Here is a 17,901-nt window from a genome sequence, read left to right on the forward strand (position 1 = left end):
GGCATAGTTAATGATTGGCCCCGGGGACGAGCGGCAGGCGGTTCATTTATTCATCTGCAAAAAACATTAGCTGTTAGCATATAAGAAAAACACACGCTAAAAACTGAATGATTGAATGTTTTGCAATGAGGATGCTCGCCTACAGCTGCCTGGATTTGACCTGAGCGAGGGGGGAGGACTTTGCCTGCAAAGAGGTGGAGGTGGGACTAGAGGTGGTGGAGGTGGAGGTCGTCCTCAGATGATCTTTCCAGGGGCCACAGAAGGTAAGCATAAGCGGCAGACGTGCAGAATCAGGCTCAGTAGAATACAAACCAGCAGAGTGGATTTAAGACGGTTAGGAGATTTAAATAAATAAGACTGTAAAGTGATGAATGTGTTCACAACTATGAATGAACAATCGATGTTCTGGAAACTGTAGTTGCTGCCGTTTCACGCTGAGTCTCCGCCTTTGTTTATGGGAGCAGCCACTTGCTGTGAGGGAGGGGCAGCAAGGTCCTGCAGGAGGTCCTGCAGGAGGTCCTGCAGGAGGTCCTGCAGGAGGTGCGGCTCTTCTGGAGATGCTGGGCTTCTCACCTGCCGAGGAGATGGGAAACATTGAGAAAGGAAACCGCCAGATTCTCATCTGTGACACATCGGAGACACCTGAGGAGCAGGAGCTGCTGGTGCTGTACTACTCTAGTACTACTTCTCACTGTTTGTTTTCATTCATTTATTCATTCATTGTTTCATTATCTACATTGCTTATCCTGCACTCAGGGTCGCCAGGGGTCCTGGAGCCTATCACAGCGGTGATTGGGTGAGAGGTGGGGTTCACACTGGACCAATCACAGGGCCCCATATAGAGACATGCAATCATTCATAGATAATATGATGGAGACATACAATCATTCACCCATTCATTCATATATAGATATATATAGATATATATATATATATTAATTTGTATTTACCGCTTTGTCACATTTTTTACATTTTCTTGTCTCTTTCAAATCTGCGATTTGTGCTTATGTATATGTTTGAAGGACATATACATACTTACATACTGATATATTCTACTAATATACTTAGCAAATATACACTACATACAAAAATACATAAACATTATACATAGATCATTAAATACAAAGTCTAATTATTATTCACATGTCATAAAGAGACATAAACCATTCACTCATTCAATCATATATATATTTTAAATCTGTAAATTGTGCTTATGTCTTCTATAAGACATAAACATACATACATATACTTAGCTGGAGTCATATACTATTATATTATACTAATATACTTGTATATATATTCAGCTAACTATTAATATACAGCTAAATACAATTTACTGTGTACATGTAAAAAAAACATACAACCATTTACTCATCCATTCAAATTCAAATCAGTAAGTTATGCTTATGTCTGTAAGACATATATACAGTATATACTTAGCTATACTTATATACTGATATATTATACTGATATACTTGGGTAAATATAAATATACACCTAAATACAGTGTATAATGATATAATAACAATAATAATAATAATCATTATTATTAGAACATAGATACTGCACATAGAAAGGCCCCCCGGGGGGAATCTGGCTGTGAGAAGGAGGTGCACCTCTGTGAATTATAGTAATAGCATAGAGCAGGCCGGACAGTGTCAACAAAACCTTTAGGAGTAAAAAGAAAAAAGGAAGCGCTTACCTTATTTGGCCGACAGTTCCTTCTTCATACACGACTTGAAAGAGGTAAACTTCTCCTCTGATCGGACGCCCTGTATCATAGAGTGTGTGTGTGTGCGTGCGTGTGTGTGTGCAGAAAAAGAGAGAGAGCATTATGAAGATTTCTGTCCATCCACAAGATGGCAGTAAAAATTCAGCAGTGATTGAGGAGCAGCTCCAACGTCACAGGGCTTTTGGTGATTAAAAGTGACAGGAGGGTAATTTGGCCCTCAGAGAACGGGCTCTTTACCACCACCTTAAGGAGAAGACGTCCCATAATAAGCACTCCGGCACTTCCTGCTCAGGAAAGGTGTTATTTGTCTTGCTAATAGCTGCTTAACAGGGTCTAATTGGGTAAATGTGCTGTATTTTGAAAATAAACAGGGTTCCCGAGCCCGGCGGCCGTCCTCCTGCTCCACCGCCTTGGACCTGCAGCCTCTCACCCCGTTGCCGCGGTGCAGACGGTCCTTCATGACGCCCACGAACTCCCTGTGGCTGAGTTTGTCGTCGTGGTCCACGTCGAAGATCTTAAAGACTGTGTTGACCAGGTGACGGGACAGCTTGATGCCCGTGGCCACGTAGACGGCCCGGCCGAACTCCTCTGAGGGACGAAAACCAGGGAGGAGATCCAGCGAGAACAAGCAGAGAGAACCAGAAAGATGATTGTTTATCACCAATATCAGTCTTTTTAACATGCATGAATATAATACACATAACGTAGTTTCCGGACGTTAAGCCGTGACTTTTTTCACGTAAACAACGATGCAGCTAATATATAGACTTTTTTGGTTGGGGGACGCTAACGAGCTTCACGCCGCTAAAACGTTTATCCTCATCACATCGGATCGATGAAATGACCGGGAAATTCTGAGTCCGTTCAACTCCGACACCGAAGAAGACGACTTTGACGGTTTTAGTACGCAGAAGGAAGCCCGAGATAGCGAACGGCTAGCCGGTGCGGCTCATATTGAGGTGTGCTCAATAGTCCAGAAATTACGTTATATGTATACACACATACACAAACACTGCATATACATATGATCAGATATGTACATATATACCTAAACACGTATATATGTGATCATTTGCATGTCTGGATGATGCACAATGATAAAACTACACATTTGTATCCAGATAGTTTCACTATCCCGAGCATCTCTAATATTATACTCCTATAGTTTATTACATATAGTATATTATACTATTAGGATACTTTAAAAGTGCTCCTACAAGAGACATGTATTAGCGAATGTTAACAACTGTATTCGTTATCGGCCATACGCTAAGTACATGTTTTTCATTTCACCTTGTCCGATGGAGCGGTGAGCAAAGTTATACATCTGCATGGCGATGGCAAAGTCCTCCAGGTTGTTCAGGAACTGGAAAAAGGACCGGAACTCCTCGAAGACGATCCCCTGGGGACGAGGAAGAGAGGAGCGCTGCGGAACATCTATTTCTGAACCATTAACGTTGCGACACGCAACTTGGGAATTTATAATGTCTTACATTGAGCAAACAGTGGCATGTGTCAACACTGCCGCCCCCCCAGAAAAGGGAAGAAGAAGAAGACTGCTCTGGTTCATGCAACATATCATCTGCCTCTTTTTCACCCTTTAGCGGGTAGGAGACCTTGAAGGCATCAGATAGATAACACTTCCAAACAGATAAAGTATACATTGCTGGGTTTTCCCTGTGCGGTATGGACACGCTGAGCTGTCAGCGGCGGTAGGGGAAGGGGGAGGGGGGGTTAGCTTATGGGAAGAGGTCAGGCCTCTCGCAGACATTTCTAAAGCAGATTAACCCGATACTTGAGTAAACAAAAACAAAAGTGATGAATCCCCAAACATCTCAGGCTCGGCTGGCGACTCAAACACTGGGCCCATTGATCTCCACTCAACCGTCCCGCGGCTACTAGCCGCCTCTGCCGCCGGGGGCCCCGCCGAACAGGCGGAACACGCAGGCTAACAAATGGAGTAATGACTAATCTGTGACGCTTTGCTGTTTTAACAAGGTGTGGGCCATAAAATATCTCTTAGCCTAATGACGAGGCCCACTTGATTATCAATGGGGATCTAGCAACACGCTACTCCAGGCTGCTGAGGAGCTGCTGGTGGCTTTTCATGCGGGTCAGTGTGCCGGAGGGGAAAACAAGCCCGGCTGAAACGATGATGCCTCGCTCGGCAGATGATAGACATTGCTGTATCAGTGGAAGCCACCGAGACCTTTCTGCTGGGCTTGTGCCGCATTATTTGCGCGAATGTAGAGAAAAATACATTTTAAAAAATGCGAAAATGGCTTATGGGCGAGTATAAATACTGGATGCAAAGATAACTTGCCAGCTGGCTATAGCTTTCAATGAGGCACAAAACATGAGTTTCTGTTTTCTTACATTAAAATCGATAACGTTGTAGCCGTGGTGATATTGTTATCCATTTATTTTCATAAAACGCATGAGCCACTTTTACAGTTTTAAGAACTGTCTGTTTCGTTCCAGGAAGTTGCCTAGGGAACTTTTTAGCAATGCGTTCCCATGGCATTGAGGGACCATCGTAGGGATGCGCACCTGAAGCTCCACACTCCAAAAACTGAAGAAGAAGAAGAAGAAGAAGACGAGGTGGCCAACATGGCGGTGGAAGCTGCTACAGCGTTCACGGAATAATAACCATGGACTATCAGATGGTTGACGTGTTTTTATCTTCTCCCTGCACTGCTTTGCCGTGCAAAGAACCCATTAGCGGTTAGCTAACGCCACACATATTTTGGTAAAAAATGTAGCTGTTCTTCTGCAAACCCTAGAAACCTCTCTGAGGCATAGCAGGCCAGAAGACCTCTTTGTCACTCCCTTTCTCACCGTTTCTGTCTATTTTGTCCCAAGAAAACATCCGACCAGTGACTACAATAGTTTAAAAACTGGCACTCTGCAGTCCAAAGAAGCACCTTGTACTGGGCGTGGCTTATGCATTCCTCCAATCATCTATGAGTTCCTATGGAACCGTAAAAAAGACCCTGCTTCAGAGTAGGAGCTCAGATGTTTCTAGGAGCTGAGGTCCTCCGTCCGTAGTTCCTCTGCTGTCTCAATGCTTAAAGGAACGATCTAGTTCCTGGAAAGTTTCAAAGAGCTGCAAACAATTTGGACTATAGCTCACAATCTACAGGAGGTTCACCAGGATTTGTGAATGCAAGTTGTGAAACTGCTGGAGCGTTTCAAACATGTGTTACTTTCTAGACACATCTGCTTCCGAGTCAAATAAGTTACCGTTAACCTTGCTGAGCTAATTAGCCGCAGAGGGATGTCTGGCTCCTGCCCACGTGGTCAAATTCAATTTACACAAAACTATTCAACGCGTTGACCCCGTTCCATGGGTGAGGCCACGTAACCCCCGCACCTTTTCATCGGGCATGCTGCGGCGAACGTTGTCCAGGTACTCGCCGACGTCGTCCACGTTGGTGTAGCGTAGAAGGATCTGAGCGAAGTCCTCCTCGCTGATGGTGGGCATCCCTTTGGAGTAGGAGAGGAACTCAATCTCAAGTAGCTCTGTCTGCAAGTTGTCCATGAACCTGGACGGGAGAAACACACCGGCTGTTGACAGGAAACGCCAGCGCCAGAGGAGTTTACGCCCGCACACACACACACACACACACACACACACACGAAGCAACACCTAGCATGGCCGCCAGCCGCACAGCAGGTTTAGCCGAAGGTTGCGTGCGGCGCCTTGGGAATGTTGTGACTCGGCAACTCACTTGTAAAAGTCCTCGAATTTCAGCTCCGCCTTCCCCTTCTTCCCAAAGAAGTGCACCAGAAGGGTCGTCTCCGTCTTCTCGTCCATGTGCTGCCACGGAGACGACAGGGATGAGGACAGCGCTTCGGCTTTCAACATTTCACCACGCACATCGACGCTACAGGACAAAGCTAGCCGGCGCAAACCCGCGTACAGTCCGCGCTGCATCGTGCTAAACATTAATGGGAATATTTATTAAACCATGCAAAGGGATGCTAGTTAATGGCCGTGCCAGATTCAGCTATTGAATAATCAGTTGGGGTTAATGGTTAATTAGTCTCTCTTCCTCCGAGCAAACAGAGGGAGCGTGCAGCAGAATCGCTACGTGCACACCGCAGATTCTGTGGCTGGGGGATCCCTGTTCTCGGGACAGTCAGGTGACGTTTTTTTTCCCGTTTGTTAGCATTTAAGCGTCTGGAAGAAGTCGCCGCTACCTCGGCCAGATCAGAAAACACCACGTGGCTGGTGCCGCGTTTGAGAGCGTCCCACATGCCCTGGGCTTCCGCTTGCTGGACGTCTTTGCTGAGAATCTGTGGCTGCAGGCGGAACACAGGCGTTAGTAGACAAATACATCCGGTCAATGTTTGTGAGATGGTTACACAATGAATGTCTCCAGACGACGTGTGAATGGGATGGAGAATGGTTGTATGTCTCAATGGAGCAACGTGATCAACTGGTCCGAGGTGAACCCCAGCTGGAGTGCAGGATAAGCAGTATGTGAATGAACGAATGAATGAATTTCAGGCGCTTGAAATTTTTTTTGTCTCCAAGATGAAACACATGTTACAACATCGCTGTGAATGGATAGTACAATCGCACGACAATGTAGCCGAGGAGCGTTGGCACAGTTTGGGCATCCGTGACAGGAACACAAGTCATTCCTTTATTTCCGTCCCTTTCTCTGGAAAATTGCACAACTTTTTGCAGGCTGTATGTGTTTTCAAAGACCAGAGGGAAACCTGGACAAGGAGTGCAGGAGGCTTCTGCATGGTCCAGGGCGGACATCGAGATACGATGGATCAGCCGGACTACATGGAGGCGTTTGTGAGACGGGAGTGGGTGGCGCTAAGACGCGGCTAACGCAAGCAGGGGGTGGAGAAACTGATGGCGGTTCACTTCGGAGCCTCGTAGCAGGCCGTTACGTGTCGGTGCACGCAGGCGTCTGCCGCACAGCTAAAATCTAAATAGGGATGCTGCAGATTGTCATACGTTTGATGTGATTAAAAAGAAGCTATGTAGAACAAAGAGGCCACTGTGCCCTATCCTCCTCCTTGGCATCGTACGGGTCTATGATTTCTCTATTTGTCATTAATATCATTATTACAGTTCTTACAAATATAGCTGAGACGGGCAGTGAGAAAGTCCCTGGTTGGAACTCAAAAATCTTTTCTGCGACGAGTCTCGATTTCCTCAATGTGTGGGGTTCGTCTTCCTGCGGGGTTCACAGAAGACCCAAAATTGCCCAAAAGTGTGAATGGCTGTCTCTACATGTGGCCCCGTGATGGATCCGGGGGGAACCCCGCCTATCATCCAATCACAGCTGGGATTGGCCGCGGTCCACCCGTGACCCTGGGAGCAGGATAAGCCACACAGATAATGAATGAACGGATAAATCCGACTCATCCCGGCTGCTGGAACTTCTGCTACAGCTCCGAGCCACCAGCTAAGACAGCGGATAAACCAGCTCTTCTGTCGCGCACCGCTGCCTTTCACCAGAGGAGATTTACGACATGATCCCACGGCTAATTACGGGACGGGGCTTCAATGCGACCGCGCCGTTCCCACCTCGCGCCGTGAAAAGATCCTGATACACTTGTAATTGGAACACGCCGGGGGGGAAAGCCCAACCACAGGGTTGACGGCATGCCCGTTTTCACTTGCGAGAAAAAGAATGAAAGGAGGATAAAACCTAAAGGTAGCCGTCTTCGCCCGGGTGTTATGAAAAGGTGCAGTTGTCCCTCAGGTGGCTGCGTGTTGAGTGCTTTTCACACGTTGCCCGCTCTCTCCACTGGTATCTTCATGGTCAAAACCATCACAAAAGGTAACCTGAGACCAAATACCACTCTTCAAGAAACTGTAACAATAAAACATGGGGGTCGCGGGCGAAGAGGTGGTCGGCGTTAAACGCAAGGGGGCTCTTGAAGCGGAGTCCCCTCGCCAAATGCCCGACAGAAGACAAGTACATAAATCATCCATGCTCGCGCTGCCACACACAAAGGCGCTACAGAAGATAACGTTGTAGTGGAAAATGATCCATTTCAATTTCATGGGATGTGACTGGGGTTATCTAGTGTTAGCAGAGACAGATACAGGGGGAGGCGGGGGGGGGGGCGTCAGCCAGCGAGATACACTTTCTGTGCAAGCTCCCCTCCGTGCAAACACATTTTAAGAAGACAGCGTGCCAAGGGACGGAGAACAATGCTTACACTGTGCTGCTGGGGTTTGCGTTGACCGTAGAGCTGCAGGCTCTGAAACACAAAGGAGAAAGAGAGCTTGACGGGAACGGTGTGAGCGGGACATCTAATCTTAACCCGTTTCGCGTTTCTGAAACTCACGGCCAATTTCCCGGTCGCCGCAGTGGAGTTTACACGACCCACGATCCGAGATCAGACCCGCTGGCCTCGAGCGTTCGTGAATGCGCCCTCAGTCGCATTGTTTTCTCCTAAAACATCGTTACGTATCCAGATCTAGAGTGCCCTTTCCTAATGATCTTTTTGATGGTTATGCGGGTGTGGGATTCATGCGAGGCCGTCCGGAGATGCCCATGTTTGTGCCGGCAGAGTAAGCCCCTCCATGTTGTGTTTGTGCGATAAGACCTCAAAGAGCTGCTTTTATCGGGCCATTCAGCCCTGCCTGTTTACATCCACCTGCATGCTCCACACCAGATGAAAGACCCAGGCATGTTTTGCCCTGTATGACTATCCTCGCCTCACTGGAACCTCCCTCTCTAGGAATACTGTCAGTGTCACAGGAAAAAAAGCGTCTGCCCTGGTAAACATGAGCCAGCACCATCTCTCAGAACTTCAGCATTAATCTCAAGTAAAGCGCCAACGCTCTCAGACTCCAGGTTTCCTTTTCTTTCTAACCAATGGTCTCCGTCGTCTTCTGCAGCAGGCCGCTAACCGCTATCTATCGTGTGCCAGAACAGCAGGCTTTATCTGATCCTTCCGCTGGCTAACGACCTTTCGGCGAGAACACAGAGTGTCAAAGAATAGAAATTGGACCAGACTCGAGACCACTGCCACTCAAAGGCTGAACAGAGCTGAGCAGACGTGGGTGTCTTACATCTTACCGGAGGGACAGCTGGAAACCAAAAACAATCTACCATTGTCGGACAATCTTCAATGTACCTCTTTGCCGGCGTTTCAGTTATGGAGAAATGTCCTGATCTCATGGCTTAAACCCGAGGCCTTCTGGAAAAGATACCTGAATCTCCAGCATGCGGAGCCAACTCCTACCTGCCGGTCTAATCTTGGGGCACTTTCAATGGCTTCCTTCCGGTCCTTTTTCTTCCGGAAGATTTCCTCGAGCTGGCGAGAAGACGGGGAGCTGTTATTTAGCGAAAGGTATAATGGCTAGCATGCACTTTGATAAGTCAGATCATCCCGACAGGGCTCATACCACCATGAACTCCCTTTTGTCCACCATCTCGTTCCCGTCGGCGTCGAACATGTTGAAGGCGATCCTGAAGCCGGCACGAGGCTCTAGAAGCAAGCATTAAAGAATCAGACGGCGAAGGCGCCCGTAAATCGGACGATTTTTCCGAGCGGGCTCTACTCACTTGTCAGGATGCACAACAAGAAGAGGTACTCGGTGTAGCTGATGACACCTTGCAGCAGGGGGGGGAGGAGGAGGGAGAATGATATTAGTCGAGTAAACAAAAACCCAAAGTGTTTGCCTTTGAACACAATGTGGCATCGGATGGCTCAAGGTGTTTACCGCTATTCAAAGCCATGCGTCGCAGATGAAATGGGCCAATCCCAAGACACGGTGCGTGTCTTCAGACAAGAGTAATCTCCTTACACCCGCTGATAACATCTTAAAAGGTGCCTTCTCCCTTCATGCTTGGTGTTCCGCTCACACAAACACTGGCTTTACAACGGAGCTGACCTATCTGGACACCAACCCAAACAAATTTAAGGCCCACGGCCTCTGATCGTGTTTGGGTAACAAGGTGTAATACATTCTCAGGTGATCTGTCACCGGCGGAGAATGGCCGATCTGGGTTCTCCACCGCGTCCCTTGTTTCCCTTTTGTTCTGTGACACGGAGAGGGGAAGAGTAAGTGTTGGGGGGCCACCTTGCTCGACTCAGGCGGCTTCTTCCCTCCGCCCCTGAAAGCATTCCCGGAGCTTTTGTTTGCTTGGGAAGATAGAGAATCCAGCAAAGATAGTTCTGGGTGACTGCCCCGGGTGTTATGGGAAAAGAATTCAGCTTCGGGGTTTGCCGCGGAGAGAGATTTCCTACTGACAGCATTCTTTCTTTTGCCCCCCTCCATATTCAGTAGCTGTTTCTGGTCCAGCGCTAGGCTACTCTCCACAGGAGACACTCAACAAACGTCCTGACGTACTTTTGAGCACGGTAGGTTTTGCGAGAATACCGTGCTAGTAGCGCGCACCCTCGTTTGCTACCGCTACCAGCTTCCTGTGCTAGGGCCAAGCAAAAGGTGAAGGACTTTCCCAAAATGAGCCCCCCCGTCATCTCTCGCTTTCTACCTCAACCGGTCGAGGCAGAGGGCCACCTGCATGGAACTGGGATCTTTCTGAAGATAACGCCCGATGGAAGGCAATGTTTCCTTAAAACATTATCACAAAGTGCTCGCACCCGGTGGGCGGGAGATGCCAGGTTCTTGTAGATCATCTAAAAGAGTGCGGTCCAGACCTGCTCTACATGGAAAGTGCCATCAGACGACTGGGTTGGGTATTTGGCGCCGTATAAATAAAAATCCGACTTGACTTGACTTGACTTATGAAATGAGTATCCACGGGGAATCAGCGTGGAAGAAATCTGACACTTGACCTTTTCAATAGTTTGCGTCATTCAAATCTCCCGGTCGCCTCATTTCGCCCGATTCCGGGGTGAATTCTTGTTGATTGGAAATCCAATACATCCAAATTCGCTCCTGGCATTTTCCTGTCACTTTTAAAAGCAGATTGCTTCGAAACAGATTTGGAAAGCACCGGCAGAAGACAAAAGACCATTGGAACCTGTTTTATGGACAATGTCTGGATGCGGACAGTGAAATCATGTTGAAACACAAAATCCATGACACATAATCCCAGGTAAAGGAAAATCAATTAAAACCTATTAGCCACTTTCAGACAGAAAAGTTCTTAGAGCCGTCCAGCTCAATTTTATTCCAGGAAGTAGCCTCCTCAAGGGGAACTTTTTTAGTTTCGTATTCCCACAGGCAGAAAGCGACCAGAGTAGGGTCACTCCAAAACAAACTACCGAAGAAGCAGAAGACGACATGGACACCGTGGAGGTGGAAGCTGCCACAGCATTCATGGAATGATAACCAGGGACTATCAGATGGTTGGAGTGTTTTTATCTTCTCCCTGCACTCAAGTTAGCTAACGGTGGGGTAGCTAACTCTGGACTTATTTTGGCCAAAAAGTAAATGTTGCCCTGTGAGCCATGGAAACCCTTCTGAGGCGGAGCAGGGCAGAAAAGTTTTAACTTCTTTTTCGACCCAAGAAAACATCTGACCGGTAACGACTGTAGTTTTTAAAAATGGCACTCCGCAGTCCGGATAACACGTCAGGTAAAGGGCTTACGAGTTTCTCCGATCACCTGTGACTTCCTGTGGACACTGCCTCGGTGTAGCCAGTGGTTCTTAACCTTGTCGGAGGTACCGAACCCCACCAGTTTCATATGCGCATTCACCGCAGCTTCTTTAGCGAAAAATAAAATGTGATTTTTTTCCAAGCGCGGCGTGTCATCACGAATTGACACGATGAGTTGGGTGTGTCTTGACTGCCGTGGCGGAGGCACCGCAAACCCCAAGGGTTCGATCAAACCCAGGTTAAGAACCACTGTGTAGGAGCCAAAATGGTTCTAGGAGCCGCCCTGGTTCCTACGCTGTCCGAAGGCACCGAGAAACAGCCTGAGAAGGTTCTAGGGACTGTGAAAAGTTCCTCTAGTGAGAAGGCGGCTAACGATCCACGTGCGATCATGCTGACGAGAAGCTAGCACCACCCACCCCGGTGGAGGTCGGTGTGAGAGCCCTTGGACAGCAGATCTGCGCCTTCAAAGGCCTCCAAAGCTTAAACAGGGTTGAAAAGGGAGGAAAAAAAAACTTTTAAGATTCCTGCAGAGTCTCACCAATACCACACACCTTTACTCCTGAAGGGGAAGGACCCCACCACCACCACCACCACAACCGCCTCCACCTCCACCTCCCTCTTCTTTCCAGCTCAGTCACTGGGCTCAAGTAGATGTTGTTAGACAATACAAAGAATTCCACAGAAACACTTCATACGGAGTGGCAGTCCCGGAGATGTAATCCAATGCCATTCTTAGGCTTCATAATGTCCGCGCTGATCAGGGGGGTGGCCGGCGGGACGTGTCTCGACACAGCCGGGTTCAAACGGCTCCCTCATTCTCCAAAGCAGCGCTTTGTTCGCAGATCAATCCGGTCCGCCCCCCCACCCCCCCACCCCCAACCCCCCGCACACCCTCCTGACAAAGCTGCGACGTTTAACAGGAGGATTAAAAGCCCAAAATCCCAGCGTTGGCACTTAGCTAAAGCAACAGAGGAAAGAGCAGAACGGTGAGATCTGATGCTCCAGTGAATCGCCGGGACCCCCTGAGCGGCGGAGCAGCACCGGCCCAGGTGGGAACCCTAACAAGACGCACACTGACAGCTCTGTGTCTTCATGACCAAACTACGGGCTGCGTTGATCTTTATTTTGCTTTTTTTTTTTTGGGGGGGGGGGGGGGGGGGGCAGAGTGCAACTGGGATCGGGATTCAGCAGCCAGCGAGGTCCAGGGTGACCGTGGCTGTTGACCCTAAGTCACATTAGGGTCATTCTGGCAGGGGGAGAAACACCTTCTCATTTCCCACGTACCCTTCCCTCTGCACGCGGCCTTCACTTCAATGTCCGATGGCCTATCCATGGATACCAGATTAGGTTATTTGATTATTCAGTTATTGGCTGGTCATCATTCATTCATAATGAATACGGTTTATAGAAAAGGGTGCCGGAGCCGGTAGACCACAGGGCTCTATAATGAGACATCCAGATATTAATACATTAAACACATCTGGACACATCTGGAGTGAACCTCCTGCATGTGTTTGGACTTTGGGAAGAACCCAGAGAACCCCGGGGATCCCCATGCAGACATGGGGAAAACATAAAGACTCCACACAGAAAAGGAATCTAACCCGGGACCTTCAGGCTGTGAGGAGGAAGTGCGAACAGCTGCGCCGTAGTGCCGCCCGCTGATTTATCATTATTTCACTAATCCGACAGGCGAGAAAATAAATGTCTCTATGTGACTAACGAATGAGTGAGTGATTGGTTTGAGTTCTATGTAACGGGAATGAGAGAGTGAATGCTATATCTCTCTATATGATGAGTGAATGAGTGAATGAATGGTTATATGTCTATGATTTGTGAACGAGAGAGTGAATGGTTGTGTGTCTACATGACGTCTGAATGACAGGGTGAATGGTTGCATATTTCTATATAAGATGTGGATGACAGAGTGAACGGTTGCATCGATCCATATCAGACTTGAATGACAGACTAAATGGTTTTTCATTGATATGACACGTGAATGAGTGAGTGAATGGTGGTATATTTGTCTATAAGATGTGAACCAGAGGGTGAATGGTTGCGTCTCTATGTGACATGTGAATGAATGAGTGTATTTTTGTATGTCGCTCTGACGTGTGAATGAGAGGGTGAATGGTTTTTGATTGACATGACGTGACAGAGTAATACACTTGCATATTTCTATATAAGATATGAATGAGAGGGTGAATGGTTGTCTGCCCTACATGACTTGTTGGATGACAGAGTGAATGGATGCATATGATGTTGGGATGGTTGTGAATGGTAGTGAGTGGTTGCTTATGACGTTTGAATGACAGGGTGAAAGGTTGCATGACGTGAATGAGTGAATGAATGGTTGCATGCCTCTGTATGATGCGTGAAGGAAAGAGTGAATGTTGTGTGTCTGGGAATGACAGGGTGAGAGGTTGCGCAGCTCTCTGTGACGGCTGAGTGAATATCGGAAAAGCAAAACCCCTCCTCACAGCATCTCTCCCCGCCAGGTGAGTCACTTTACCTCCATCTCTGAGATTTCTAAACAAACTGGATGATCCTCTCCACACAGGTGGGGTGTCCGCCAGCATCTCGTCCAGCTCCTGCAAGAGCAAACACAATCCCGGAATCACTCTTCGCCTCGGGGACCCAGAGGGCCCGATGCAACCCGGGGCGGGATTTAAGGGATTCGGGGGCTTTTTGAGAACTCTGAACGGAGCAAATCGGACGCCGAGGTGGGACGGCTTACCGCTTTGGTGAGGGACTTGAACGTCCTGCGGCCTGCGAAGGCAACAGGAAAAACACACACAGCGTTAGCGCGGAAACACCATCGTATGAGACAACACACCGCAGTCGTTGGGTTGCCAACGCACAACCAGGAAGTGGAAAGTGAAAACGTGCGTTCGGCGCCACGGACGCATTCCGACGGTCAATAAAGCTGGAGATAAGATGAAAGCATCGTAAAACAAAAAAATGGCCATCGTAATGACATCGATAACCACGGCAGTAACAGACACACACGCGCATACACATTTTAAAGCCTGTGTGTAAATCTGACATTATGATCGCCGGGTGATTTGCACACCCTCCGCCAGTGTGAGTGAAGCAGGATGGAGATGTGTGTGTGTGTGTGTGTGTGTGTGAGGAAGGGGGTTCATTGATGCAAGCATCAGTGGGTGTTTTGCAACCTGCATGGATCCAGCGCACAGAAAGCACTTAGACTTGTGGTTTGAATATGAGACATAGTGGAGGTGGCGGCGGCAGCGGTGTACGTTCATGTTAACAGAATCGGACGAGCTGAAAGCGTTCTCTCGTCGTAAAACCATCGGTCGCTTCTACGTCATACTAGAAGACCGCCGGCGACCGTGCACCCGGGGCACGAATCGATGGAAGAAAGTAATGGATCGATGACAGAAATCCTGTTGCGGTGACGCTCCCCGCTGCCATGTTTGGTCTCTCCAGGTCCTGCAGTTTTGTTGCCACATATATGAGCCATAAAAGTTGGCTCGCAGGTAAAGATGACTATCTTTATGCAGGTGTTATGACTAAAGCACCTCATGCCGCAGCTCATTGTCTGATGACACTTAACGGGCCCCGAGCAACAAGTACTTTTCCATGAGACGACAACGGTCCCCCGGGGACGCCCCAGGAGGATAAGGATACAGTGATTTATCTGATGGCGTGATGGAAGCGATACTAGCTGCTGATAAAGTGGGTTAATTTATCCACCCGGGTGGAAGTGTTACATGTGGAACACCACCTTGCTTGGCAGACGGCATCTGGGAGGAAGCAGCCCTCACAAAACAGCAAATATGGGGCGCTGATGGCTAATAGCAAATGTTTTCTTTTTTTTTTTTTTTTCCTTTTTTACATTCCTCTCCAAAGTGTGTTTTCGTGTTTTTCAGCGATTAGCCTGGACCACAGTGCAGCAGTGAACAGGTCTCTGGTTGGATTCCCACAGGGAATGTGTGGAGTCTCCCTGTTCGCCCCGTACAGGACCTTCATTGGAGACTAAATTGTTCAGACGTGTTAATGAGTGAATGGCTGTATGTCTCTATATGACGCATGATTAAATGAATTGTATGTTACTATGGCACACGTGAGTGAATGTGAATTATTTTATGTCTATATGACCTGTGGATGAGGGGGTGAATGCTGATTTGTCTATATGTGACACATGAATGCATTTCTCTATGACACGTGAATGAGTGGGCGAGTGACTGTATGCTCCTATAAGATATATGAATGAGGGTGAATGGCTGTATGTCTGTATATGACACAAGAATGACAGGGTGAATGGTTGCGAAAGCCAAGATATCCTGAAACATCCTTGAATAAATGAAATATAAATGCACGCGGTCATCCAAACGGACGTTGTGATAGAAGCGACCCCTTTTCCAAACATATCCTGCCTTTTGACAAATCGGTTAATGGTTGCTCCTTCCCGTCCCAAGGAAGAGGGTGGGGGGAAGGGGTGAATTACGAGGACGACTCACCCCTGGGCTCGCTGAGCGTGACCGACTCGATGAAGTTGAGCGGCGTCATGAAGAGCTGGCCCTCGTGCTCCACAGAGCTGAAGAGGCGGAATCGGTTCTCGTAGGCCGACATGTACGCGTCGCCGTCGTCCAGACCGTAGGTCCGCCCCTGCACAAACACACACACACACACACATGATTTTCTGTCTGAAAGACAGTTCCTCTGTGGAGCGCGTAAAGTCACAGAAAGCCCTGCTTGCCCAGAACAAAGGGCCCCATGCTTGGGGCCGGCGAGAGCGCACGTTATGTCAGCCCTATTTGTCATCCCCGCGCGCCAGATAACGTCCCGACAAATGTTCGGGGCCGGGGTCGGATCAGAGAAGCGCCGCCGCCGAGGACGGAGGGGATCTTTCTGTCAGGTGGCATAGTGCCAGGTCCGCTGGGCACGGAGCAAACGTCCAGGGAATGTGCCCCCCACCACCACCACCCCCAACCCCAACCACCCACCCACGCTTAACCATTAACCCCCCCCCCCCCCCACACTCGTCAAATGTCAGCCCCCTCCGCCCAGCCCCAGTGTCCGGTTTCCTGCCGGACGGAAAATAGTGTCCTCTTCGCCGGGGTTTCCAAGCCGGCTCTCACGTGAGATAAACCGGCGTGGCTTCTTCTCACAGCGACAGGAAGTTAAGTTTTTTTTTAAATTAACACGCTGCTGAACTCTTTCCACGCTGAGCAGGGTCTGGACCACCTGCTCTTTGAGATGTGCCCCAAAGGGCAGAAAGCAGGAGTGTGATGGAGACACCGATGATCTTATGCTAATAATAACAGGAGTGCTTATGGCTACATGCTAGTAGCCGGCATGATACAATAACAACTTTAATATTCATGAAATGTATAAAAGTGGCAGACATCTGGTGAGATGGCAAGTAGCCATGAGACAGCCCAGGGGTCCAAGGAGAAGAAGATCTACAGATACCTGATGCTCCTCACCAGGAGGAAATGCTGCCATTTAGCGATGAAGAAACCCGGGATAAATACAAGCGGGGCAGCCTTCTGCCTCGACCAGGGGGAGGGGGGGGGGGAGTGTTAAAGCGCTACTGGCTACATGCTAATTGCTGAGATGATACACTAATAGCTTTAACATTCAAGAAAGAAATAATGTCAGACGCCTCTGGTGAGATATCGAGGAGATAAAGCCGGGGCTTCGGGAAAAGACGAGGTTACTGTCGTGCACGGATGAAGGACACGAGCGCAGACAGGAGAGAAGGGGAGGGGTTGGAGCATCATGGGATATCCCTCTGTGGATTTAGCCTACCACAGCGTACCTAGGGGCTAGGCTAATACTAACTATAATCTGCCTCAAAAGGGAAGGTCTTTTTAACGGGGTGCGATTCACACCTAGACCCGGTTTGCACTGAAGAGCCAGGAGTGAACTTTGGGGAGATGATCCTCCTCCTCCTCCTTCTCTTCCTCCTCCCTGTGATGAAGATGCAGTAGATTGTCAAAGAGCATTGACAGAAACGGGGACAACCCCTGTTACGACTCTTCTATTCTAGTCTCCTTTGAATGTCGGCGCCCATGAGCAAGGCATCAACGCAAACAAAACAGAAAGAGTAGTTCACGTCACGCACGAAAGGGGGGGAGGGGCTGTGGGTCACGTGATCCAACCCCCATTTTGCCATTTCAGCACCAAAAGGTGGCGGATAGCTCCTTTTATTTAACCGCTGACGTCACGGCACCCCTCACCCCTCCCCCGCCTCTTTACGGTGTCACAGCAGCCCACGGGTGCAGCCCACGGTGCAGCCGCAGCACCCACGCACGGTCATCCCCCTTCACAACCCCCCACCCCACCCCCCCACGCCGTACCTTGTCGCTGGCGGAGACCGACGGCAGAGCCAGACGCGGGAATCCGGCGTCGACGCGGCGCCGGTAGTAGACAGCGGCGGCGGCGGCGGTCGCGCAGGCGGCCACGGCCACGGCCTTTGTCGCCGTGGACGTCCCCGCGTGGGATGCGCGGGCGAACGCGGGGAGAAGCCTGCGCAGGGCGGCCATAGCTGTTTACACCGGGAAGGGCGGGGGGGGGGGGGTTGGGAGAAGAGTGCGTGTGTGCGTGTGCACGTGAACGTGCGTGTCGGGTCGCCACCGCACTGCT

The 17,901-nt window shown here is 49.1% G+C and overlaps 1 protein-coding gene across 1 annotated transcript; it reads right to left on the minus strand.

Annotated features, from left to right (window-relative positions):
* Positions 1–32: 32 nt before the first annotated feature.
* Positions 33–17,837, minus strand: micu3b (mitochondrial calcium uptake 3b). Its single transcript, XM_086178772.1, has 15 exons — positions 17,616–17,837; positions 15,771–15,918; positions 14,024–14,055; positions 13,799–13,877; positions 9,283–9,330; positions 9,123–9,205; positions 8,960–9,031; positions 7,928–7,969; positions 5,936–6,037; positions 5,464–5,552; positions 5,106–5,277; positions 3,026–3,134; positions 2,163–2,320; positions 1,703–1,772; positions 33–573 (listed from the first exon to the last, which is right to left on the minus strand). The coding sequence occupies exons 1-14, from the start codon at positions 17,799–17,801 to the stop codon at positions 1,704–1,706; spliced, it is 1,389 nt and encodes a 462-aa protein (XP_086034898.1). The 5' UTR covers positions 17,802–17,837; the 3' UTR covers positions 33–573; position 1,703.
* Between the last annotated feature and the right edge of the window lie 64 nt (positions 17,838–17,901).

This window comes from Fistularia commersonii, chromosome 31 (assembly GCF_037954325.1).
Source record: "Fistularia commersonii isolate RoL2024-O1a breed Wild chromosome 31, RoL_Fcom_v1.0, whole genome shotgun sequence".
In the NCBI taxonomy this organism is placed as follows: domain Eukaryota; kingdom Metazoa; phylum Chordata; class Actinopteri; order Syngnathiformes; family Fistulariidae; genus Fistularia; species Fistularia commersonii.